General features: G+C 42.7%; 1 protein-coding gene across 2 annotated transcripts in view; it reads right to left on the bottom strand.

Annotated features, from left to right (window-relative positions):
• Positions 1-300: 300 nt before the first annotated feature.
• Positions 301-27,522, bottom strand: part of SLC2A9 (solute carrier family 2 member 9) — a 52,091-nt gene continuing 24,869 nt past the window's right edge. For both annotated transcript variants that reach the window (XM_082238556.1, XM_082238557.1), the window contains exons 6-12: positions 24,361-24,493; positions 22,992-23,179; positions 19,986-20,096; positions 16,990-17,091; positions 14,608-14,683; positions 8,513-8,640; positions 301-3,507 (exon numbers count right to left, since the gene is read on the bottom strand). In XM_082238556.1, the coding sequence (XP_082094682.1) occupies positions 3,253-3,507; positions 8,513-8,640; positions 14,608-14,683; positions 16,990-17,091; positions 19,986-20,096; positions 22,992-23,179; positions 24,361-24,493 (993 nt within the window). In that variant the 3' untranslated portion in view covers positions 301-3,252. The remainder of the gene's footprint in view (positions 3,508-8,512; positions 8,641-14,607; positions 14,684-16,989; positions 17,092-19,985; positions 20,097-22,991; positions 23,180-24,360; positions 24,494-27,522) is intronic.

Genomic DNA, 27,522 nt, shown 5'->3' with positions numbered 1-27,522 from the left:
AAAGTGTTATCTGCAGCTGTGTGCATATAAGCACACATGCACACACACCAGGATGGGGTGAAGGATGGTAAGACATGAAGTCAAAGACAAATGAAATGTAGGAAGTACAAAACCCTGGCAATTCAGCTCTAGTCTGGATGCATGCAAAGAATGCACAATGAGCTTTCACAACTGCAGAGTTTTTTAAAGTGTCACTAAATGCCTTGCTGTTTTTTCCTCCAAAACAGAATGGAAATAATTTAAAGGTGTGTCAAAGGAAAAAGGAAAAACAAAAACAGGAGAAAACATGCACCATACAAGTGAAAATTAGCAGCTATACTTTAATGTTTTATGGATTACATTCATATAATAACCTGAATCATACATGTAATATTGATCAAATAAAAATATTGACCCAATCATTTTTGGGCTCCAGTGCTACGGTTTTAGTTGGCTCCTGAGTAGCCTGGAAGCTAAGGAACAGAGAAAAATCAAAAACCTGAACGGGCAGAATCCCGTCTGCTCAAAATGCAAGTCTTACTGAGTGAAATGGTGCTTACTTACATGTAAGCAGAGATGTAGGACTGTAGCCTTTCAGAATTTTGCGAAAGATAACCGAACATAAAAAACAAACATTCATTGGTTCCATTGTGGTCTATTAAGCACACCTGACAAGAATACCCACAATGCATTCGTCCCTTTTTGTTGAAGTTACGTCAGCAAAAGAGTAAAACCAAGTAAAGCTGCAGGCTGCCTACTCCACAGGAACAGGATGAGACCTTAGAAGGTTCTTTATAGATATTGGGTATTTCCAGCATACCCTAAACTTGAACATAGCTGAAATGTGTAGCAAAATGAGTAACAATGATTATTATTGGGAGCCTGTGAAACTCTTGCTGGGTGACCTTGGGCAAGTCACACTTCTCTGAAGTCTCTCAGCCTCACTCACCTCACAGAGTGTTTGTTGTGGGGGAGGAAGGGAAAGGAGAACGTTAGCCACTTTGAGACTCCCTAGGGTAGTGATAAAGCGGGATATCAAATCCAAACTCTTCTTCTTCTCCCCCCTCCTTAATTATCCGGACTGCTGCCTGGTACCTACCTGGTCAACTCTAGGGCAATATGTGGGGAGGGAGCATTCACAGGGAAGTACAGAGTTTGACAAGGTACGGAACCTTGCTTTAATCTAGCTTCCCCACAACTATGGGGAAACAAAACAATTAATTTGACCTGGAGGAAAAAATGGCTTTCCCCGGACCACCAGCATACCCAGTACAAGACTGCCAGTTGAGTCTGGTAAGGGAATCATCTAATGTTGGTAACTGATGCTGAAGCTGGCAAGGCCAGCACAGCACCAACACCCATTAAAAGTTGGGCAGCTGCCCAAAGCTTTGGGAAATTGAAGGATCTGCTGCAAGGCCCTTACCTGCCAGCTCCACTTCTCTTGGGAGAACAGGTCTGTTAGTCTTTAGGGAACTGAAAAGGATGCTACACACTGGTTTCAACAGAGGCTTATCTATTACCCAGATAAGTTATTTTTACCATTGATCTTACCCCTCAACATAATTGCTGTATTACAAAACCTAATTACCCCAGTGGCCTTAAATGGATCCAGGTATCTTAATATATTGGACACACATTTCTAATCAAGGCCCCAACCTAGTCACGCTGGGGCTGTTTTGAACTCTCAAGGCTCAAGGCATACCAGGTCCCAGTAAATGAAGAAGCCCAGCACTGACAACACACACACTCGAAAAACAACCATAGATGGATGGAATGAAGTTCCAGCTCCAATCAGCAGTACTTTTCAAACAGGATGAATCTACTACCATCATCCTAGTTTTATATCAATATGATTCAAAGGAAGACAACAATACAATTGAACGTAAAAAAAAGCAGAAGTCTTTCTCTCTCATATACAAACCACTTCCTTGGCAATGCTATTTCAGGCTAGGGACACACCTTTCATCTAGACAAGGCACCTATTGTGGCACCTTTCTTCTGAAATGCTGGGCTTCTTAGATTTTGTGTCTGTTATCAAGCTTAATATATGATCTGAGAAATTCACAAAGCCTAAATCAGATACACCGCAATCATGAACTATTTACATGATTAAACCTGGACTGGCTCAGGCTGAAGATAAGTGCACACGCTATACATTGTTGGTTAGATTTCAAAATATATACAGATTCAGTTGGTTTTATTTACAAAACAGCTGCCACTTCATGAAAACTAGTCTGATACACTAAAAGTTCTAATCTGGCTTGAATAAAAATAGTTCACAAAAGCAGAGGGGGGCCCTGATTTCGTTTAAAAGTAGGAAATGACACGGATTAAGCAGGTGGTAAAAAACCTGAGATTCAAATGGGTGTAAGAGTCCAAGAAATCCTTAGCATGCACAGTGCATATAAAGTCACCTGTTTAACAGTTCTTCTTTGAACACGACTGCAAGCTCAATCAAGGAGGTGAGCAGCTGTTGATCAGATTGTGTAGCATCAACATGGGAAATGTCACTTTTCCCTTAATGGAAGCACCGAAGTAACTTTGCATCTACTGGACTTCTTTGGGAATTACTTTCAGAGTAGCTGATCTCCCCACAGAACTCGCAGCTCCACACTACAGAGAGGCAGCAGGAAGCTACTGGCTGCAGCGACCAGCCCCCAGGAGCCAGGCAGCCAGTTCTCATAGATCAAATTAATCCTTGTCTAGTGCCTTTGAAGCTTCCACTACAGCAGATTCTGCTCCTTCAGATTTTGAGGGGACACTGGAAAAATTACCAGGAAACATTCAAAGGCTTCTTGCCCCAGAAGTGGCAAGTAAGTGGCCAGGTGCAGCAGACAGTATCAGCAGCAAGGAAGCAGAGTAGTGAGTGACTCCTAAAAGGTCCCCCTGTGGCAAACTCCAGAGCCTGGAGCAAGAATGATGGACCCAGCCTCCTATCGCTGATAAGCATGGAAGGTCCGAAACTGCAGCCAATTGGAAATGCTGATGGGCCCTTTAATCAACTGCTTCCCACTCACCACCCTCTGCCTCAGAAAACAATTATCCGTTTTGAATTTGCATACATTTAAACAAATCAATGACCAGTTTCACTTCCTTGAGCAACCCTCCTCTCCATTATTTCCTTCTGTTAATTTTGAATTATACTTTGCCATCTCCTGTACCACAGATCAACCCTGGTTATGACCACATTGAGATCAAAAAATTTTCTAGGCTGAAGGAATGATTGTGGTGACCAAAACATAAGATGCAAAAATATTCCTATTAAAAATAATTTTAGACTATCCTGTTTTTGGATTCTCCATTTTCCAGTGTAGAAGACAAGTTGTGCTCTTGTTCTTGCATTGATTTGCTCTTGGCTTCAAACTGGTCCATTTCACGGATTTCTAAAGGCACCTTCTTCCTGGCAAAAGCCTGGTTGATTTCAGCAAGAGTCTTGTTTTTTGTTTCAGGCAGAACAAAGAAAAGGAAAGTGGCACCAGCAAGACAGACGACAGCAAACACCAGGAAACAGTATGTCTGCAAACCTTTCTGAAAAAACAAAGCAAAACGGACACACCACCAGGATTACTAATAGCACAAAAACAACAAACAGAAATCATTTTGAGAACATGTGAGGGGTACAATATAAATAAAAGAGCACTTCCTTTTTTAATTAAAGAGGAGCCACCCCTACACCTCAAGTCTGAGATTAGAGCTTGTAGCGCAGAGACCTCAACTCTAGATAAGGTTCAGCCCCAGCTTCCTCTCATTTTAGAAACAGAGTCCTGTCAAAAGCCTCTTAGCAACAAGACCTATAGAAAATCACCCAGGAGTGAACTAAAAGGTAATTAATGCAACTAGTTTGAAATAGCTGTCGTTATTATCAACCACTGACTGGTACAAGTCATGCTCTTTTAAAACATGAATAATTCAATTATGAAGGAACCAACCAGGCAAGGGCAATCGGAGAATATTCTGGGGCACACTAAGGTTTGCCACTGAGTTAGCAGCCAACAGCGTGCCACAACAAATCACAGCTGCCTTCCACTTATGAGATGCACAGCTGCAGGGAAATATTCCAGTTTTGCCACCCTATTTAGCAGTGGCTAAGGGGGGACTTCAATTATTTTTGGGGTGAAGTAACATTTGGGATGTGTGTGAAAATTACCAGTGCCCTCCTGATCCTTCATGCTGCCAGCTGACATTTCAAAAATCCCCACAATGCCCCGGAACAATGTGAGGTCGTGTCAGCTTTTTATTATCTTAGCTTGTATTCAATGCTGCGCAGTGCCAGGTAGCTCACTGGGGCAAGACGCTCGGAGCACATGACACCGATCCTGGTCCAATTGCACTGACTGCCAATTAGTTTCCAGGCCCAGTTCACAGTGCTGGCTTTCACCTATAAAGCCTTAACAATTCAGGACCACAATACCTCTGCCCATATGGATCCTGTGATCATCATCTGAGGCCCTTCTTGGTGTGCCTCCTCTGCAAGAGGTCCAGAGAGTGGCAACCCAAAAACGGGCCTTTTCTGCAGTGGCTCCCCACTTGAGGGATGCTCACCCCATAGAGGCCCACCAGGCACCTTCACTGCATATCTTTAGGCACCGGCAAATGCACTCCTCTTCTCCCAGGCCTTTGGCTAATTAAGCAACGGCCTTTTATGTGTGTGGCGGTGGGGTTATTGTTTTTGTTTGTTATTATGCTACGTTTTTCTGTGTTAATTTTATACTGTAAACTGCCCTGTGATCCTTGGATCAAGGGCAGTATTTAAAATAAATGAATAAATGATGATAATAATAATAATGAGTGAGATTCCACTCACAAAATGAAATGTCTCCCTCCCTGTCCTCCTCTTGCAGTGTCCCCAAACCCCCCACCAAAAAAAATCTGTTCTGGAGGATGCCCCAACCTACTGGAGCAGATTTTGAAGGTGCACACAAAGGAGGAGGAGGTCGACAATGAGAGAAAGACGTCCCATCACATGAATGAAAGTGTGTCCCACTCCAACAATGGCAGTGATGGATACAGCCCTCTGCTGGCAATTTTATGTTATCGGCTGCCTCAGGGGCCTGATTTTAGCTAGATCTGTGCAGGTGTTGAAGTTGCTGCTGTGAGTGTGCATTTTAAGCCTGTCTATAAGTAACACAAGTGCAGATGTAGCTGACACAGAAAGTCAAAGAGTTACCCAGTTTATCCCACCGATATGTGGTATACAGCACATTTCTGCATCACGCTGACTGTGCGAGACTGAAGGAACAAGACTCCTGGTCCTCCCCCCTGAAGGAAAGGGAGTCCTGGTCCATTAATACATTGGGGGAAGTCCTTCCTGAAATTCCCTAGAGAGCATCTGCATCTGACGCTCTTAGAATCACTGTCCAATTGTGTGGTGATGGTAGGAACTAGGGAGAGGGCAATTTATAAAGCGTTGGCAAGGGAGATGTTCTGTCTCTGTAACCAGATTTGTCATCCTCAAAATGTTCCCCACTAAAGCTGACAGAATGTTCTACCCATGCTGAAATACAGCAACGAGCACGGAACTACATTAATTAAGGCAGCAATCCCTTGAAAAGAGTAGGACTTGCTTCTGAAACACGCATAAGACTTCGCGGCAAAACACAATCACACTGGCAGTGCTACTTTCGCAAGTTTATGGAATTACAAACTTTTAGGACACTGACCAAATGTAGCAAAGATCCTTGGAGGCTCCTTGCATTCTTTTCATAATTCACAGGGGGGGGGGGGGAAAGTGGATAACCTGCTTCCTTTTTGCAAAATGAAAGTAATCTTTAAAGCAAAATTCACCCACTTTTTAAAATGGCAGATTTCAGCAGTGAGCACCTGCTGTTAAAGGCGCCTGATTACTCATGCCTGGACGGTGTTCCATTTGCTATGGACTATAATTTGCAGGACCAGACCTTTAGAGACCCTAAGAGCTGAAAATATGATGGTGTCCCCATATAAAATTAAACATAAAACAATACTAAACCAGAAAATAAAATTACGTAGTAGAGTGTAAGAAAGTCTAAGTTCTGTTTTTTGGCCATGAGGATTAGTTTGATGCATTTTTTGAAAATGAAAAATAAAATTATGTCAAAAACAATCTCCTCAATTTTTTGGTGCCGCTGCTTTGCTGGCGCCCTAAGCATGTGCTGTTACTGGGCAATCCAGCGCTGTCTACATGGCAAAAAGGGGAAGAGAAGCACATTCAAATGCACTTATCCACTTTCAGGGAAAGAAAAGATCTCAATAAAGAAATCCTGCAGTGGATGAGAGAAGAAAACATGTGCAGAAAATGAGGTGTGAAGCAAGCTGTTAGTGCTTGGAGACAGATCAATAATAATGCTGAATTATAAAACAATGCAAAAACCACACTGTTATATAGCATGTATATCCTGCTCTTCTTCAGCTTATACAAAAAGAATAAGCAGAAATGTTAATGTGCCTATTTAATGGACTGTATATTTTTGTATTGCACTTGCTCTTATTTCACCTTCTGACCAAACTATGCAGTTTCAAAGACTCAATTGTGAAGGAAGGCAATAACCAAGAGATACCCAGATGCCATAGAACAGGTGCCCTCACAAACCAGGGTTCCTGCTGCCATCTAATAATGAGAGACTGAGCCTATTTAACTCCTTGTTGGCATATGGAGACTTAAAAAAACAACAATCACATCAGGAACATAATGATGTGAACTGCGCCTTTATTTATCTGACCATTAAAACTGTGTTTTGGCAGGTAACCAGTTTGAGGGGCTGAAACTCGCCATGTTGACACATTTTCAGAAAGAGACTGAAATACATTTGTGACTATGAGCTCATGCTAAACTCTGATCCTTTGATTTTCATAGATGCTCAGCCCATCTCTTCACTGCCCACATGCATCAGGATCAAAAGAGCCTTTATGCCTTGGGCAGATACACCTTTAAGCAGGATACCAAAGAAATGTAAATATTCACTAGTTCATGAGACCTGAGAGTCCCTGGAATGTACTGTCAGGATTCATCACATCAGTTTCGATCTCAGCACAAGCTGAGCCTATGTATTGTTAGCAAGAAGCTCCACCGTTAGTGGATCCGAGAAGATCTGGAAAACTGACTTATTACAATTCCTCTCTCTTCTGAATAAGAGCTGGGTCAACATGCCAAAATGAATCCTAATTGCATGTAGGTATAAAAATATTTAATTGAATTTTGAATTTTAATTTTGAAAGACAGGACCCGGGGATGGGTGCTTCTTCTGTCTTGTGTCAAAACTCTGCTCTTAATAACTGGGTTTAATCTCAGCAAAGTTAAGATATGCTACTTGGGTTTATGCCCTCCTTATCTGATAGGCATGACAATGTGTATCTGATGCGCAGGACTGGCCCAAGACATTTTGGCGCCTGAGACAAACCACAAAAGCAGTCCCCCACCAGGAAAGAAGCGCTGAGCGAAGATCTATATCAGGAACGGAGGGCGGGGGAATAAAATCAACCTTTATGTGATGGTTGAAGTGGGAATCAAAGGTTGTTGCCATGGGGAAAAGTGCCCAGGAGACCCTGGAGGTCAGCCCCCAACATTTCCTCCCTAGGGGTGGAAAGAGACCAGTAGCACCTCCTATTTCCCGACAGACAACTGTAGAGGCGGCGTTGGGAAGGAGGCTGATCCAGCCTCCAATGCCGGTGATGCGTTCTTTGGAAGCCAAATCAGCTGCCCCCATGGATCCTGCCACCTGAGGCGGTCGTCTCCCCTTGCCCTGTTTAGGGAAGCTTTTAATGTTTAATAGACTATTGTATTTTAATATTCTGTTGGAAGCCGCCCAGAGTGGCTGGGGAAACACAGCCAGATGGGCGGGGTATAAATAATAAATTATTGTTGTTGTTGTTGGCCCTGCTTATCTGATGCTGACATGTGTTCCTTCTGTGGGGTGATCACAATCCACCTTCATCCATCCCAAGAAGCAGCCATGCATGGAGCTGTGGAGCTGAAGGAGCTGATTTGAAGTATATTTAACAGTATTGTCCAACAGTAGAACAGATTTGAAGTAATCCATAAGACGTCCTTAAGGGCATTAACTCAATGAGTTAATTGTACTTTTTCCCCACAGAAACCAGTGGGTCTTATATTTTGTCTAATTTGCCTTATTGATTTCAATTAAACCTAAGTTTGGATCCAGTCCTTTATCACACACATCCAAGTATTCTGCGCAGCCATAAGGACTAGACACTTCCACCTCCTTTACTCTACTTGGCAACATACAGAAGCTACAAACGTGGTAAAATTAAATCATCCTCCCTTGTGGCGGCTGAGCTGAATCAGCGGTGAATCTGAGTAGCCATTCTGTTCAGGGCATCTTCGCTTTCCTTTAGACTTTTTAGACCTGCTGCCTTTAAAAGCTGCAGGGCTGGGGCTACAAACAACGGGACAAAAGAAGGCCAGTGCTAGCTTGTATGGGTTTGGATTTGGTTTCATTCACTATCCAAAAGTCTTTGGGTTTACAGTGAGAATTAAGGCACTTTCCATTTCTGGCAACAGTCCAAACAGCTAAGTTAATGTTAAGACTGCTCATACCTGAATGTAAGGGAAAAGAAGTCCAACAGCAAAGTTACAGAGCCAGTTTGTTATCCCAGCAATCATGAATGCAGCGGGCCTTTGAGACTGAGCGAAGAACTCTCCCGTAAGGACAAATGGGATCCCACCTGCAACAAAAAAGACAAGGGTAAGATGAACGGTAAATAACCCCCCCCCCCACAAATGTTCATGTTTCAGCTCACCTTCTCTGACTTCTTTTCACTAAAATACATTAGTAATAGGCTTGGCATTGGTGCAGAAACAGTATCATTTATATCCCACATGCGTGGTCTGAACAAAGGGCCATCAGAATGGCTAACAAAACACCTTAAATCATATTAAGACTGTTGCATTGGGGGCTAAAAATACTAGCTAAAAATCTAAAGCAGTAGTGTAGTTTTAAAATGACATGACATGTAATGAAAACTGAGATCCTTCCCATATTAGGCTCCTCTAGCCCTGCTAAGGCCTGCTCTTCTAGAACCAGCTGAGAACATTAAAACTTTGATTCCACAGTAAGTAATGTAAATTTGGGGAAAATACGTTTAGGATTGCAGCATTCAGTCAACAAAGCTTCCCTTTTACATTGCAATATCACACATCAACTGTCAAAATAGGGTAAAATTTGTAAAACAATGCGTTAGCTGAGCACGATGAAAGTGCCTTCTGAATGGGCTAACTGCCTTAGGGCTGAGGTCTTGTCTTCCCTGAATTTGACACCTCATTTGTCCATTTTTTTTGGAGGATAGCAGGGAAAGTCTTGGAGCCCTTTCACTGCCTTCACAGGCTACAGCAGCAGTGGTTCCATCTCTCATTCTCTCCCCACCCCCTTAACAATTTGTTGCTGCTGTTTGCAGCAGCTGCTTGTCAGGGGGTCGTTCGGAGGAGGCTTCTACAGGGAAAATGGAGACTGCAATGGGGGGGGGCTCCTCCCCTGAATGCTTCACAGAATGATGCTATTTCATGATGTAGTTCTCTGATTTCAGGAGCATTCAGCTGGCCATTGAGTGGGGCAAAGAGATCTGCTGCCCCTACAACCAGGAGCTAAAGTAAGTTTAAAAAGAGGAACTGTTGCTGCTGCCAGGTGCAAAAGTAAGGAATCGTAAGGAATGCAATGAAATATTTCAACCCCAAATTCAAAGTCCCCTCTTTTTCCTCCCCTCCCCCCACTTCAAATTTTGTGCTGAAAGTTCTGCTTGGAGAGCTTTCGGTTCAGCTTCACTTAGTGCCATTTTGCCAAGGTAAATGGAGAATCTTACTATACATCATATACAGGAATATGTCAAAATGCTTTCCCCCCCTATCTAACCAAAGGCTGAGCTTCCTTCTCACATGTGTATCGGTGACCTTCATTAGGTTTTCTCTTCCTTTGTTTCATTCCTTCCACCTACTAGCTTGAAATACGGACACACACACACACACACACACACTTTTCAATGATTACATATTATAAGTTCCAATTGCAATAACTGCAGTCTCCACAGTGTCGATTACTAGGGTGGGTGATACTGATTCACCATTCTTCTAAATTATGCGGTCTCCCACTCAAAATGAGCCACATATGATCATTAGATCAAGAGGTTTGTGCAGACACATTTTTAAAAGCTAACACACTTCTTTCTTTAATTTTGTTCCAATCGTTGGAAAGTACAGCGGAAAGCTCTCTTGTAGGAGTCTTATAGCAAGACGGCTTCAAGATGAGTTCACAAAGTTAATGCAGCAAACATAATTATCAGAGTGATTCACTTCAATCACATTGTCTTTTTCAGTATAAAGTTGAGCACAATGGAAAGAGGAACAGAAACCGAGGCTTCAAGGAAAGACAATCACGTCAATTAGGCTGCAGCTGTCATAAAAATATCTGATTTTAATTTTAAGCCTAAAATTCAAAGCATTAAAAAGACAAATGCACACAGAAGATAAAATGTGCACCATTTCATTTGCTGTTAGCTGCTGGGTAAAATTATTTTAAGATAACATGAAGTTGTATATTAAGTCACTGAGCTGGTTTGCACAACACACCGTGGCTCGTGGTTAGAGAGAAGACAGCTTCACTGCGAGCCTCAGTTAGATTTCACACTATGAGTAAAACATCAGGAAGCAGCAAAACAGCTACAAGTTCCTTTTTGGGAGCTCCCAGGTTCATGTGGTCTTGCTAAGCCAAAGTTTGGTTAGCATGTCATGCAAAGCACGTCACTGCAACAGATTTATAAATATCAATATCTGAAATCTGCACATTCATATACAGTGGTACCTCGCAAGACGAAAGAGTTTTTGGTTTTTTGAGTTGCTTCGCAAGACGAATTTCCCAATGGGCTTGCTTCGCAAGACGAAAACGTCTCGCAAGTTTGTTTCCTTTTTCTTAAAACCGTTAATACCGTGCTTCGCAAGACGAAAAATTTGCAAGATGAAAAAACTCGCAGAACGAATTAATTTCGTCTTGCGAGGCACCACTGTAGTCAAAGATTGGTTCATACATCACCTGAGGCCCTACTTTCTGTGCCTCCTCCATGAGAGGCAACAAGAGAACGGGGCCTTTTCTGTGGTGGCTCCCTGTTTGTGGAATGCTCTCCCCAGGGAAGTTTGCCTGGTGCCTTCATTACATATCTTTAGGCAAGAAGCAAACATTCCTCTTCAACCAGGCCTGTCACTGATTAACATTCTATGTCCTTTCAAATGTGTTTGTGGCAGGGGGGAATTATGGGTTTGTTTTCTGTTCTTGTTTTTATTATGCATTTTGTGTTTTTATTTTGTATTTTTATGCTGTGAACTGTCCTGAGATCTTCAGATGAAGGAAGCTATACAAAATAAATAATAATAATAATAATAATAATCATCATCATCATTAAATGATAATAATAGATGATGATGATAATAATAATAATTATTGATCTGCATAATAGTAAGCTCACAGGTGACAGTGAAAACAACCATTATTGATGTATCAAAAAAGAAAAGAACAGCTTGTCTCATATATCATAGATGTTGTTATGAACTGCTTCCTAATCACTGCATAAGAACCCTGCTAGATAAAGGGACCCCTGACCATTAGGTCCAGTCGCGGCCGACTCTGGGGTTGTGGCGCTCATCTCGCTTTATTGGCCGAGGGAGCCGGCGTACAGCTTCCGGGTCATGTGGCCAGCATGACTAAGCCGCTTCTGGCGAACCAGAGCAGTGCATGGAAACGCTGTTTACCTTCCGGCCAGAGGAAGCACTTTGACGTGCTTCCAAACTGCTAGGTTGGCAGGAGCTGGGACCAAGCAACGGGAGCTCACCCCGTCACGGGGATTTGAACCGCCAACCTTCTGATCAGCAATCCCAAGAGGCTCAGTGGTTTAACCCACAGCGCCACCCGTGTCAGGTCAAAAGCCCATGTTCTCCATATTCTTGTTCCCAGATTAGCCAAGCAGATGCCCCCACAGCAGGCATGTCCAAAGTCCATTTCGGGGGCCTATGCCCTGGGGCAAAATCCTAAAAAAAGCTCAACAACTTTGGGAAAAAAATTGTGAAAAAACAACTTGGAAACGGCCCTCACGCATGTTCACTTCATCAAATCTGGCCCTCCACTGCTGCCCTATAGGAAGTAAGACCTGAGTGCAACAGCACTCTCCCCATTTATAATTTCCAGTAATTAAGTGGCATATAAATAAGTAAGTACCTGCGTGCACACGTAAATAAATAAATAAATAAATATTGTCTTTAACTGTAGAAGTAGAACATTGCCACCATGATTATCAGTGCTTGATAGCCTTATTGCTGTCTAAATCACTTTTAAAGCCATATAACTATGTATTTTCCTTAGCGATAGCTAGTCAAGCAAGAAAAATAGCAAAGTTTTCACTCTGATATATCTCTGCTCAGATTGCTTCAATGTGAGTGCAAAACACATTAGGAAGTTATGACTGACAGAGTCGTAATGGGAGAAAAGCTGTGCACCAAAATAGACTACCATTTGGAACAAAAGAGAGAAAACTGTGCATTTGCTTTTTAAAACTATGAAAGTTCTAAACTGTAGCTGGCATTAAATGCTAAAATAACTTTCAGTAAGGGATTAAACTGCAGTGTCAAATGTATTTCTGCAAGTTCTATTAGAAAAGTGTAAGCTAACGTTAACATGCATACTTTTTGCACCTCAGGCCTAAGGTTGTTAACGGTCCAGTTCCTACCCATATAAACTTCAACTACCTAAATGCATAAAAACATAGCTACCTCAAGGGACCATTTTACACCAAACCCAGACAGACTCCAGGCATTGCTGCTTTTACCAGAACTACAACCAGAGCTGGGTGCAAAATAATCACTTGGAAGATATGAAGCTGCCTTATACCAAGTCAGATCATTGGTTCATCAGGCTTGGTACCGTATTTTTCGCCCCATAAGACGCACCGGCCCATAAGACGCACATAGTTTTTTGGGGGGGGAAATAAAGAAAAAAAAATTTATTTCCCCCCCAGGTGCGCTGCGCTACACCAGGAGCTTGGGGCGTGCGGAGCTCAGCGCGCCCCAAGCTTCTGCATGCTGGCAAGGTCTCCGCTAGCGTGGGAGAGCCGGGCGCCTCTCCCAGGGCTAGCGGACCCCTGCGCTAATCCAGAAGCTTGGGGCGAGCTGAGGTCAGCGCGCCCCAAGCTTCTGCGTGCCGGCAAGCAGTCCGCTAGCCCTGGGAGAGCCGCGGGGCTCTCCCAGGGCTAGCGGACCCCTGCGCTACACCAGAAGCTTGGGGCGTGCTGAGCTCAGCGTGCCCCAAGCTTCTGCGTGCGCGCAAGCAGTCCGCTAGCCTTGGGAGAGCCGCGGGGCTCTCCCAGGGCTACCGGATCGCTGCGCTACACCAGGAGCTTGGGGCGTGCTGAGCTCAGCGCGCTCCAAGCTTCTAGGTGCGCGCAAGCAGTCCGCTGCCGCCCCAAGCCTCGCGCACCCGGTGGGACCTCCTGCCGGGTGCGCGAGGCTTGCAGACACTCGCCCAAAGCAGGGGGAGCCCTCCCGAGGGCTCCCCGTGCTTCGGGCGACAGGCTGCCGCCCCAAGCCTCGCGCACCCGGTGGGACCTCCTGCCGGGTGCGCGAGGCTTGCAGGCATTCGCCCCGTAAGACGCACCCGATTTCCCCTTCATTTTTGGAGGGGGAAAAGTGCGTCTTATGGGGCGAAAAATACGGTAATCTCTACAATGACTGGCAGTGGTTCCCCAGAGTTTCAGGCAGGGCGGTATTTGGGGGTGAAGCTAGATGCAAATTGATGGTTTGGGGGGAAGAGCCATACTGCCCCCCCATGAGGAACTTATAGATACAGATCTACACCTGAGGTCAAAGACTCTCTAACATCCTAATTTAGAAACTATATATAGCCATTTAGTTGCTTTTAACATGTGGTAAGTTCCCTAAAGCATTGCGCTTAGGCTGAAATGGTGGAGTATGAATCCACCTAAACAAGCATGTTGTTGATTGCTAAATGAAATTTCCATTGCTAAACTGGGAGTCCAAAACCTTTGTCAATCTGGGGCAATTCACCTAGCGATCCACCAGTAGATCTACCTTCTTTCTGTCCAGCCCCAATTTATATCAGATTAAAATTCATCACTGATGTCTTGTGGATTATTCCATGAAGTACATGTAAATTACAGGAGGGTACTCAAGTATGTCTATAAGTAGAACATTGGGTTTAGGAACATTAGATTTTATCTAACACTCTGTGAGCAGAGTTCCGCTCATGCAACAGGATTTCGTCTTCCTCTCCTCTCCCCTCCTGCCCCAAAATCTGTTCCAGAAGGTCTCCCAGCCCTCCGGAGCACATTTTGATGGCATGCAGTGGGCTGTAGGGAAGAGGAATTGGAGACAACCCATTGCAAGCTTACAGCTAAGAGAGGGAAGAACCCAGAGAGTTAGATCAATGGTGCCTTCCAGTGCTAACCTAGGTGGATGAACGTATCTACAATACACCATACTTCATATTGTCATTATAAACACTGAATTCTCATCTGTTTCACCACTCCCACCCTGATGGACATTCACAGGCTAAAACAGGAAATATACTGCCCCTAATACAACAGACTTCAGCATGAGTGGCTGATAGTTCACTTAAATGCATTTGAAAAAAAAAATGTTACCTGGTCCAATACAAAATGATGCAATTATTGCCAGAATGCAGACTATACTGAGGTATCGAAGCCAGACTGCTTGATCCTGAAAAAATACATTGGAGAGGTATTACTAATGTGCGAAGTATTGATTATAATAAGTGCAAACAATCATACAGGTTTTCTGTACTCTCGGATTTTGTAGTCATGCACACAGAAATGAAAGATCTATAGAAAAAGATTACTAAACATATAGTAATAATATACTGGTATGTTTTGAACAGATTTTATATATGTGTCTTGTGTTCATTGGTATTTTTATTATCGATTTCTCTATGTTTGTATTTGATTCCTGTTCGGGGGGAAAGATGGGGTATAAATAAATATATAATAATAAAAAAGATGAACTCCTTGATTTGCAAAGTAACACAGACCCTAAAGTGTGGTGATAGGTTTATTGTTTCTGTGCCAGCGAATAACTACTCAAAACGGCATTCACAAACTAATATGTTCCTATCATGTCAGAAAGGCATGCACTGCTACAAATAAACCCAGTATATATCATTGGGTTCAAGAACTCTTTCCACTTGACCGCTTACTTCAGTAACAAAAAAGCAGAAAAAATGGAAAGACTGCATGGATCGTTCTATGTCTCAAAGTAGAGATTCTGGCATATCAAGTGGTGGGAATGAGTCCGCCAATCTCTGCTATGCTGCAGCACAACCCATACAGTGGCCAAAGCTGGAAGTATGGCTCTTCAGTCCAGCCATGACCTGAGGAACCAAGAGCAGTCTGCTTGGGTCTAACTCCAGGTTGGGTTCTTCAGCAACTCAATGGACTGAGAACCATATGGATGACCTTGCCTCACCTCCCTCCCCAATCTAGTGCTGATCGCCAGCCTGTCTTTGACTATAGTTTTTGCCTGTGGCACCTGCCTAATTTGATACATGACCCCATGTCTGCCATTCACCCTGTCTTCTGCCTCTGACCCCCTTGATCTTCTGTCTTTGCTGAAATACAACCCTGTCCAAGAAAGACGTTTCAGCTTGGCCTATCTGCTTCTATTTTTAATATATCTGTATCTAAATGAAACAGAACGGCAGCTGATCTGTACTGAATAGTGAGTCTGATGACGAAGGTGTTAAGCCACACGTGGGGAAGAGCTGTAAATCAGTCATAAAACACATAATGTGCATTTACAAGATCCCATCTTAAATCCTCAGCATCTCTACCTCAAAAGGGTGGCCTGAAAGTGGCCACTCTGGGAGGCTTATCTGGGTGGACTAGGTACAAGGCAACGTACTACATCCATGCTCTGGCTGAAAATGTAGATATGTTCATGTTTGCACACTACTTGAAGCAACTCTTTCCTGGGAAATATGTGCTAACCTTTGTGTGAGGAATGGAGATCATGACTTTGCCTGGAGAAATACAATGTACTGAAAGTTCACCCAAAGCCTGCTGTTTTAACCTGTCAGAATTATAGCTTTCATCAGTTTGAGAGATGCCCTCTGGAGCAAAAGAAGCTGTACAATAATCGATGCAACAGGAGAGAAACAAATCAGGGATTAAAATGACTTCTACTTAGTTCTGTGACCTCCTTCAGAACCTTCTTTTGACCATTTAAAAAATAGCCACTTGGAAAGTAAATGTTAATAATGTCAGGCTCCTGACATTTACAGCAAATAACACATCTTCACATTTTTGAATCAAAATATTTAAAATGAAATTGCCAAAAAGCAACAGGATATCTAGGAGTGATATAATGTTTCAGATACACACATTTAAAACACAGAATTAGGGCTGCTGAAGAATGAATGCTGAACCATGGTTTAGGGACCGTGGTTGTGTTGGGAATCATGCATTAACCTCACAATTGAAAGTGAACTGGAGTTCTGCAATCTCTTCAATCAGGGTTAGCAGCAATGCTCACACACAATGCAAGCCAGAATAAAGGAGGATAGGGAGAATACGTTTGATCTCAGATAGTTTTTACTAATCCTAGTTCAAACAAACCAGAGTTTGGAGAACCAAGGTTAGTTTAAAATAGTATTATATAACTCTAGTTTCCTTTTATACAAATGATTAAGAGGGAAAAGGTTATAGCCCCTCGTTTTTCTCTTACACAAATGGGTACTGAATGAAATACTTTATTGTTAAATCACTTAATCCCTAAACTGTCTCATCTTGAAACCTGCAAGAACAATTTCAATTGTGAAGCTTTTGGTTTTCTCTTGGCTAAACATAATTTTAAAAAGACAAAAATAACTGACAGTGTAATAGATTCACAGTTAACCCACACATGACTTCAATGTCAAAGTTGCACATTAAAGATCACACACTGTGTGATCTTTAATGAAAGAGCAATGAGAATGGCCCGATATTTAAGCTGAGCAGGGCAGGTTTACATACCTGTAAAGTCATACACACAGTGAGTATTACAAAGAAGAGGACCATCAAGCCAAACCCCCCAATCAGAAGAGGTCTGCGTCCGAGTCGTTCTATCACTAGGCCCTGAGGAAGAAAAAGAAACAGTGTCTTATTTTCTAACAAAACCAGAGGCATCCTGGATTTACGTGGTCAACTCTTGTAACTCCTCACGGATCAATTTAAGGGCAATGGGGATCCATGTCTCTCAGGGAATCCTAAAGACGCTAGGATTAGTCACTTGGATCACAATGCTATGCAGTGGTACCTCGAGTTACATACGCTTCAGGTTACATACGCTTCAGGTTAGAGACTCTACTAACCCAGAAATAGTACCTCGGGTTAAGAACTTTGCTTCAGGATGAGAACAGAAATCGCGCGGCAGCAGCGGGAGGCCCCATTAGCTAAAGGGGCGCTTCAGGTTAAAAACAGTTTCAGGTTAAGAACAGACCTCCGGAACGAATTAAGTACATAACCAGAGGTACCACTGTACTTTTTACAACACAAACAAAAACTCTCCAAACTGGAACATAGATAACTTTTTTCATATTCCAAGTGTTTTAACTTTCTATATATAAAATGTATGATTAGATCTGGTCTGCTGCATAAGCTGCACTGAAGTGGAATAATGGTTTGTGCCTACCATTTGCAACCAAATTAATATACCATTAAGTCACACTAACAACAGTATTAATATTCTAAATGGTGCTCACCACTGTTTGTCAGAGTGAATTTTCAGAGGCTCTACACACATGGAGCAATGAGGACCCACTTTCTATTACTTTGGCCATTAGGCACACAGTTTTTTTGTTTTATCTGCATGTTTTATATTAGAAACATTTAATTTACCCATGCATTTAGAGAAGTGTCATGAAAGCATAAGAGAGTATTAGGGAGAGTGTAAGCAATTACGGGCATCGGAGCCTCTGCCAGGGGGGTCAATTCACACATGCCTGCACATCACATACACAGAAAACCACATTACATTTTTGGCTCCATGGTAAGTTGGTTGCAACTCCACTTTTAGTGGCCCCTGCAGCACACCCCTCCTATTAAGCATGTGTTCAAGCATTAATTAATTAAAAGTTGAATTAAACGGCGCAGCTTTTTCATTCCTTCTTGCTCCGATGCTCATGACCTCACATTCCATTTTTAGCTTTGCTGCTATGGGAACTTGCCTTCTGTCGGAACTGTATATAATATCAGAGACAACAAAGCAGCAGAATTTTCTGCATGGAAAGGACTAAAAAATGTCAACACAATCAATGGCATCGACTTCAGTGTTTGCTTTGCCCAGCTTTGCTCAGCTGCACTGATCTTACAATTTATTGACAGCAATGAATATGAATTATATTTATCAAGGCTGTTCCTAAGCAGGTCTAGTCAAATGAAGTGCAAAAGCAAGCAAGCTTAGGACTTGGGTAATCACTGAGCAGCCCATTTGAATAAATTCATCAAGGTGATATACGAACGTAGAATATGTCGTTCTTGGATCTCCCCCCCCCACTTGGAGGCTGCAATCCTATGCACCCTGACAGATGAATGAGGCTCACATTTCATTTAGTTGCATAATTGTAGTTGCATAATTCTCCCCCCCCCTAAAATGAATGAATTAAAAGTACTTAAGGTAAGCAGAGAGAGGTGGACCAGGATGGGGGCTGCTTCGCCTTTTCCCTGCCAGCCGTTTGTCTGCTCAAAATTGCTCCCTTGATCTGTTCCCCAGTGAGGGAACAGACAGAAGTCCCCACAACATCTTTCATCCTCAGGAAGAAAGCCAGCTGTGTGGCAATTTTGATTGTGACATATTTGTATATTACATGTACACTTTTATTATTATTTTTTTGAAAATAAATTTAATTGCGTTTTCCACTTAAATCATATTCACATTTTGTTGCATAATTCTATGACTTAATATATTACTCTGTAAGAGCAACGACCTCCGCCCCTCCATCTTTCTGACTTCCACATACCTTTCTATATTCTTTGCATTTCTATAATTACTTATTTACCCTTTGTCAAATTATATTTTTTCACCTTATTATCGGTAAATCAGTTCCTTAGGTTTACATTACAAAACATTTCAAATCAGGCCTACAAACGTTTTCAAATGCCTACAGTTTTCTTTCATATAAAGTATAAATTTGTTCCAGTAAATGTTCACTTTTAAATATATGACATGATCCAGCCAAATTCCGTCACTCGTGTAGCATAGTCTTAGGCAGGCTTTCTTACAAGCAAGTCCCACCGTTTTCAGGATTGGAACTGTGAATGTCACTGATTTCAGTGCGGGAAAGTTATTCATATGCTTTTTAAATAAGTAAATGGGTCTGGACTGTGCATCCTTTTAACTGTATATGGTCCCTATATTTTAAAAGTAACTAGTTCTCAATGGTCGTGGTCATTTTCTAACATGAGGCCTTTTGTACCACAGAAAACAATCTCTCTCTCTCTCTCTCTCCCTCCCTCCCCCCCTTCCCCCCTCTTTCTCCTTTTGTGGTAACATAGGCTAAAATAAACATTGGCCTAAATTCAATACCAAGGAAAAGAACTAAGTGCAAAGACCAAGAACTAAACTTGCAATTCAAACTATAACATATTTATTCCCTGTTTACCACCCCCCTACTCTTCTTCCCTGTACTGGATTTTAGATAGTAAGGTTCACAGAACTGATGAGATGGCCCCCAGGACTCATTCCAACTCTGCAGTTTTGTGATTCTATGAGATACACACATTAATGGTGCTATTTAAATAAATGAAAAAGTAATACAGCAATAAACTAGATTAATTTAATTTATTGAGAACTCATAATGACTGAAGACTTGAAATTTCCTGCATCCCAATCTCTTAAAATATTGAGTAAAGTTGAATAAAGTTTATAAAACATAGCCCTTCTATCTGCTTTTTACCTGAAAATGTCACATCAAATCGAAAGAGGAGGGAGCTAAAAGGATTCTACAGGGTGCAGAAGACACAGTACTTACGGAGAAAATGGCAGCCAAAATCTCAATCCCTCCTGTGCTTAAAGTAACATATGGGATTATTTCTGAACTCAGTCCAGCTCCCTTGAAAATGTCATTTGTGTAGAACCAAATCTGTAACAAGAAACCATTTTTTCAGTTATTTGATTTCAAAACGGTTTTTAGAATTAATTAAAATGTAAGACTACATACATTTAATGCCTCAGTAATGATGGACTGGCCAAAGGATGCAAATTACTGTGTTGTGCATCTTGCCCAGTGACATGCAACCGGACGTTAACAGCACAGCCCTATGCTCCAATTGTGCTGGAGCACTTTAATAAACCAAATTAGAAACATGTGACTGATTATAATATGTCAAGATTTTGTTGAACATTGTGGTGTTATATAAATACAATGAGCAGGGTATACCATTGCAACAATGGAAAACATTATGGCAGCCTTCCACCCCACAAAAAAGAAAAGTGCTTTTCTGAGGAAAGAAATCTGAATTTCACACAATGTAGGAGCAGCAACATTTGCTCTCTAAAGTGATCGTCTGGAAAGTCCCTTGACTGTAAATTTAAAGAAGAAGAAATAGTATGCTGATATATTATTTTTCAGTTTACCCCAGTTGGGAGCTCAGGAAATAAGCAAATGGCTAAATCTGAAAAAAGATATATGCAAACAACAGGAAAGTGTTATTGTTTGTGCTGCTTAACACTCTCAAAGCTCCTCCCTAACCCTAAACCTATGATTTATCACCCTCTTCCAACCTAGCCCACAAATTTTCAAAAAACTAACCTCTCCCAGTTACCCAACCATTTATGTTCAGTTCTTTTTGCAACTCTCCACCCTCACAGGGATGCTCCCTCACAGCTTTTTCAAGAGTGCAGAACCCCACATGGAACGCACCAGTTCTACTGAGTCTTTAAACCTGAGTAACTCTTAGAGGGAATCAATACCACTTCATTTCTAGATCCCCCCCTCCTTCTCCATGAAGAAATCTTGCCATAATCCCAGATGTTCCCATTCTATTTCCAGTACTGCAAGTGCAGGACTGGGGGGGGGGGCCTGCCTTGGTTATTTCACTGCACATGGCACTTTTCTATTTCTTGTAAGTATAATTATAAGAAGAGCTGTAAACCGAATAGATGACAAGATAATTCCATATCTTTTCTCAGTAAAGTATCCACAACAAGGAACAGAACAAGCCTGTCATTAGTACTGAAATCCTGCAGTTAGTAGAAAGCTATACTTTTTGTGGGATGTCTTTTGTAGGTTTATTGAAGGTATGATGAAGTGTGATTTTCATCTGATTCACAGCAGACAGCGAAGAATTTCTCAGTAACATCTAATTAACTCTTAGAAAGATACTGCAAAAAAAAAAAATCGTTACAAATTGCTTTGGAAGGTGCAAAAGGTTTTCCTTTTAAAAAAGATATTACACCCATCATCTGACACAGAGTAATTTTCAAGTTATCCCTTAATGAGATGTGGTCATGCCATCATCCCAGGCAGCTTATTTAGAGAGCAACAGAATTCATTTGGGGCGTTTGATTTCCTCCACAGATGTCAGTCTCTGTGAAAGAATGTTTTCCATGCCTTTCAAAGTGAAGCATGATGGTCCCATTTCATCTGAGCAACATGGACTGGGCAAATGCAATATATTGGGGATGCCTTGGCTTGGTAATTATGATGAAAAGAAGGCATCTACTGCATCTAAGAACAGAAGAAGAACCTCCTGGATCAGGCCATTAGACCATCTGCTCCAGCATCCTGTCCTCACAGTGGCTGAACGGAGGGAGACTGGCCAGCCAACAGCTGTTCTGGAATTGCTGGCAGAATAAGACTGAAATCAGCTTATTAACTTAGTGATATGACTTGGACTTGAATTTGCCCTTCAGGAAGTTTAATGGGTCAGAGAGTAAGGCATAACCAGTGAAAAAGAACAAAGATTAAATATTGTAACAGGAAAAATGTGTTAATGCATCTCTCTCACACTCAGCCACATACAAACACAACACAACACAACACAACAAAACACACTCCTACTTACCTACAAACATTATTACTGAGCTGAAGACAATGGCATTGGTTCAGTAACTATGAGATCTATCCCCCCAATACTAGGAAACTTAGGAATGTGTTTTGAAGAATTGATGCATCACATTTTGCCTTATGTTGCTGCATCTTTCTTCAAAGTTCATAGCATGAAGATAAGGGGCTACATGGCATTGCACTTGTGCAATAGATATCTGCTTTGGCAAATGGGACTTATCCTTCCACCCCTCCCCCTGCAGCCTCAAAGATCTGCTAGAAGGATAAGAGGAATTATCTAGAGGATTGGGAGCTGCAGGAGAAAAGGAGTGTGTAAAAATCCCATCATGCTCACAGGTGTAAAGTTGCCCAGTGCTCCTTGCTGAATTAAACCTTGTGTATCAATAAAAACGCTGATTATTTTCTGTAACAGTGCTAAGTAGCAATGCTTCACTAACAAAACTACCGTATTTTTCACTCTATAACACGCACCCGACCATAACACGCACGTAGTTTTTAGAGGAGGAAAATCCGTAGGCATGCCACGTGTAGGCATTCCCTCCATAACATGCACAGACATTTCCCCTTACTTTCTAGGAGGAAAAAAGTGAGTGTTATGGTGCAAAAAATATGGTAATACATGCAATGGTGTTTATCACCGGTTTTGCTCTACCCTCTGATCCACTGGGGGGGGGGCGGGCTGGCAGGGGAATGATGGTGCTGGATTAAAGGTCCTCCCAGGCTGAGCCCAAGCTTTCAGGGGAAGGGGGCTTTGGTCTGAAAGAGGCATTGGAGGGGGTTGGACTGAATGGTCCCTTCCAACTCTACAATTCTATGATCCTAAGATAGGACAAACCCTTTTGCCTTTCTAAACGCCCTTCCATTCAGAGATTTGAGGCCATCGCCAAAACATTCTAGAAAAATCTTGAAACATTGGAGCAAAACATAGAAATGTATCTTTTACACATTATTTGCCGTCATCTCACTTACAGCATTAAGACCACAGAGTTGGTAGCAGGCCATGGTTACAATTACAGTGAGGATCTGCCATCGCTTACTGCTGTCACACAAAAGCTGAAAGATGGATGCTATCTGCATGTTTCTCTGCATGCGACTCTCTTCCAAAACGTCTTCTACTTCATACGACACATCAGATTTGCCAAGAAAGGTCCGAAATGCTGTAAACCCACAAGTCATATGTTTGTTTAGAATGCAAATTGTGGTTGTGTTCAGACCAAGCAGACACAATGGATCAAAGAGTTAATTTGCATCAAACATTTCCTTTTTTTCTGGCTAAAAAAATGGTTGTATAGATCTGCCTCCATGTAAATTATACCAGGCACTTCATATGAATTTGGCTCATCTCCTAGACTTTGTGTACACTTGAGGTCCATGGGAACACAGATGTAGTGCTGAATATGGTATTGATTCAGCTTCTGGATACAAATAAGTTAAAAAACAACACACACCTACAAATACATGCTAGGATTATTACTCTGTAGATTTGGAGAATGCGAACCTGTAGACATCGCCATTGCCTATTTAGGTACTAATGTCACAATAAAGGTAAAGATAAAAGTAAAGGGACCCCTGATCATTAGGTCCAGCCGTGACCGACTCTGGGGTTGCGGCGCTCATCTCACTTTATTGGCCGAGGGAGCCGGCGTGCAGCTTCCAGGTCATGCGTCCAGCATGACTAAGCCACTTATGGCGAACCAGAGCAGCGCACGGAAATGCCGTTTACCTTCCCACCAGAGCGGTACCTATTTATCTACTTGCACTTTGACGTGCTTTCAAACTGCTAGGTTGGCAGGAACTGGGACCGAACAACAGCAGCTCACCCCGTGGCGGGGATTTGAACCGCCAACCTTCTGATCGGCAAGTCCTAGGCTCTGTGGTTTAACCCACAGTGCCACCTGCATCTCTGCAATGTCACAATAGAAAACAGTATTTAAAAACATAAAGCAATCCTCAAGTTAAACTCCATCATAAAAATTAAACCAAACCAGCAGAGCTAATAGTAAGTTGAAGAAGGCCTTTTTGAGCAGTCCTGTCAACTGGTCACCTGAAAACATCCTAGGGATGAGGCCTGGCACACCACACATAGCAAGGCATTCCATATGGCGGGGCCACCACCAAGAAAACCCTAGTTGTAGGAGGCAGATACTTTGCATGAAACAGAGTTGAATGGTGGAAAAGCAGATTGCGACTGCCTCGAATGTTTTGATATTATGCAATTTTTGTAGGACTCTTGGAGTTAAAGAAAGTAGACTGCAAAACGAAAGGATATTTGCACTTTCAGGGGAATTCCTGTCTTTCGAGGCAAACAGACAAATGATGAAAAACAAAAGCACAGCACCTTTTTCTGCTGCTTTTGTGTCGTGTCTTTCAAGCAGCAAAAAGCGAGGACTTTCCGGAAGAAAAGGCAGGACTGCCATTTGGATAAGTGATGGGACAATTATCATCCCAAATAAATAGGGCCACATGGATTCCTGCAAGAAACAAACACAAAACAAAATGTAAAGGTAATGCTGGAAGAAAATATTGATCCAAATGTAATGAAGAAATAAACAGAAACATAGGGAACATTCATAATCCAGCAGCGGACGCTCGTAAATTCAATCCCTGCATCTCTTTTTCTCCTTGGCTAGGAATATCTGCTTGATGACTTGGAAAGCCCCTGGCAGTCAGAATGAAGCACACAGAGACCAACTGCCTATCTTGTATCAAGGCACTTATTTATAAGGCCAGGCTCTGGTGGTGTTTCCTCTGAGAGCGAATTCCAAAGAAGTGACACCACAACTAAAACAGCTGCTCTGGATGTGATGCCATCAGTAGGGTTGCCACCTTTGGTCAGGCAAAATATGGGACAGGTTGAGGGGGGAATCAGGGAGCTAAAAATCACATTCCCCGCTGCAGGCATGACTTCAAAGCAATTCATTACAAAGCTACTCGGGGTTTTACATGGGTTTATTCAATGAATAAAAACAACAAAAGCACTATGATTTACAGCTGTAAGAAAAATCCCACCCCCAATCTCCACTGAATGGACAGACCAGGAGAGACCACGCCCCCCCATCTCTGTCTCTGATCCATTCCTTCCCGTGTGCCCATGCAAAACGTCTCTTTCCCGCTCTCTGACCCACCCGCTGCCCCTCTGCCCATGCAAAACTTCCACCATAGCAGACCAGTGCACAGCAACGCCCCCTTTCGCTCCCTGTGATCCTCCCTTTGCCCATGCAAAAACTTTCTCTCAAAATCCTCCTTCCAGCCCCACCCTACCCCACCCTCTGCTCGCACCCCATGATAACTCTTAATCTCAGCGCTCCTCCTCTGCCCCACTCAGGCTCTCGCTCTCCTCCTCCCACTGGATCTCTGGATATGCAGTTTGGAGGAGGAGGAGGAGACTGAATACGTGAAAAGATGTGTCATGTTTGAAGTCCGAACAGGACAGGGGACACTTTTCTTTTCTTTTCTTTTAAAAAAGGACAATTTCCCTTTGCTAGGGATGGGTGGCAACCCTATTCACCAGCCCTAAAAGTGTACAGGCATGGAAGGCTACTTTCCCCAAAATAGGAGAGCCTGCACACATGGGAAACTGCCTTACACCGAGTCAGACCAGGGCATTCATTTTGCTCAATGCTGTCTACGTCAGGCATGGCCAAAGTCCGTTTCGGGGGCCTAATCCGGCCCACCGGTCAGTTTAATCCAGCCCCTGTAGCAGTTTATTTCCTGGGGTTAAATCCCCCCCAAACCTCAACAACTCTAACCCTAAATCCTAAAAAAAAGGTTGGCCCTTTGGTCAGCCTCCACGGCCCTTCACTTCATCAAATCTGGCCCTCTTTGAAAAAAGTTTGGACACCACTGGTCTACGCTGACTGGCAGAGGGTCTCTGGGGTTTCAGACAGGGGTCTCCCCCATTCCGGTACGGAAAATGCCAGGGATTAAACTTTTGGATGCAAGGCTGATGCTCTGTCACGGAGCCCCTAGAACTGTGACTGTAAGCAAATGGATAAGAATAAAATTGGGAGAGCCGCTCTTTGCTGGAGGTGAGTACTAGAACTTTGCACTGATACAGCCTTGCTAATGTTACTAGCCCAGCCCCATCTGCTTTAACGCTTTGCAACACAGCAATAGCCACAGCACCCTTTCCGTTTACATAACCTTCTGTGTCTGAATGCCTGGAGGTTTATCTTAGCGAACAAAGCCTACGTGAAGGGCTATTTATATACCTGCCCAACTGCAGCTTCCACACACTTCCCAAGGGCAGCTGTGCAGAGAGTACATTGCAATATCTGAACCAAGAATGTCAATAGGATTTCCTGGGCCCAGGACACAGATGTTGATTGGGTCCTCCCTTCTCTCGAAAGAGCATACAAATTTGCATAAAACTTTGAGCTGCATGCATTTTGTGCCATGTGCAAATCTGTTTCCTCTCTTGCAGGTGGGGGGGGGGCAGAAGAAATAATGGGCCACACGCACGCAATACACTACCTCACAAGCAAAATCACACATCACACAAAATCATAGTTAAAAACTGTGGGAATGTTCAGGGATGCAGGAGAGGACATATTGTTTGATTATATCCCTTCCAACTTGTGTTAACAAGTTCCACAATTTAGTAGAGTAACATTTCCCCTTTTTAAACTTGCACAGCGGATGCGTTTGCTCAGGCTCGCTAAAGCCTCTAAAATGAGTTTTCCTTTCGGTAATTCCCCATTTAGTCCCTCATAAAAAGATTGACACAACACAGTCTTCTATAAAAGTATATAAATGGTTTACTCACTCACATTCTGTTCACAATTGGATTCCAGAAGGCAGACTTAAGTTAGAAAAGTAATATCCCATAAGGAGACAGCCCCTTTGTCCTCTTTGCAAGCCAAGAGAGCATCTTAGGCTAAGCAGATGTTGCTTCTTAGATGAATGTGGTCAGAGAGAGAGAGAGAGATGGCTGACCTGTCCTGCTCTTTTGTGACCTGGGCAGGTGAGGTCACGTCCACCTCTAGTCACATGCAGAGGAAGCCTGTCCCAGCCTAGGAGAAACAAGAAGTTCCAACTGGCTGGTCCAGACATCCCCTTTTATGTCCACTCTAGGGATCCTGTGCTGATGCATGGGAAGCAGCACGATTGCTGAACTCCAAGAAGGGTTGATGCTGGTGTATTAGCGCTAAGCAACAGAACTTTGTGTCCATGCATCTGCAAACAATCTGGATACCTCCCAAACAGGGCTTCAACTGTCAGGTCACTCTGACTATCAGTGGCTTTTCAGATTGCATTTTACATCCCCACATTTGAAAAAGATAGGAGTTGGAGAAAATATATAAAAAGCTCACCAACATAGTCGAGGGCTGGAGCAAAAGGAAAGCGGAAATTGTTTGGGATTTGCTTTACGGGGCGTGGGGCAATAAAGCAGATATTAATTCTATAAATTAAGAGTGGACTAGGGGGAGCAGAGAGATATTCTTTTTTCTCCCACTTTTACAATAGTAGAACCAATCAAACTTAGTGGCAAGGAAGGTTC

The sequence above is a fragment of the Podarcis vaucheri genome (genome assembly GCF_965113315.1).
Source record: "Podarcis vaucheri genome assembly, chromosome: 9".
Lineage (NCBI taxonomy): Eukaryota > Metazoa > Chordata > Lepidosauria > Squamata > Lacertidae > Podarcis > Podarcis vaucheri.
This window is presented reverse-complemented; position numbering and strand designations above follow the sequence as displayed.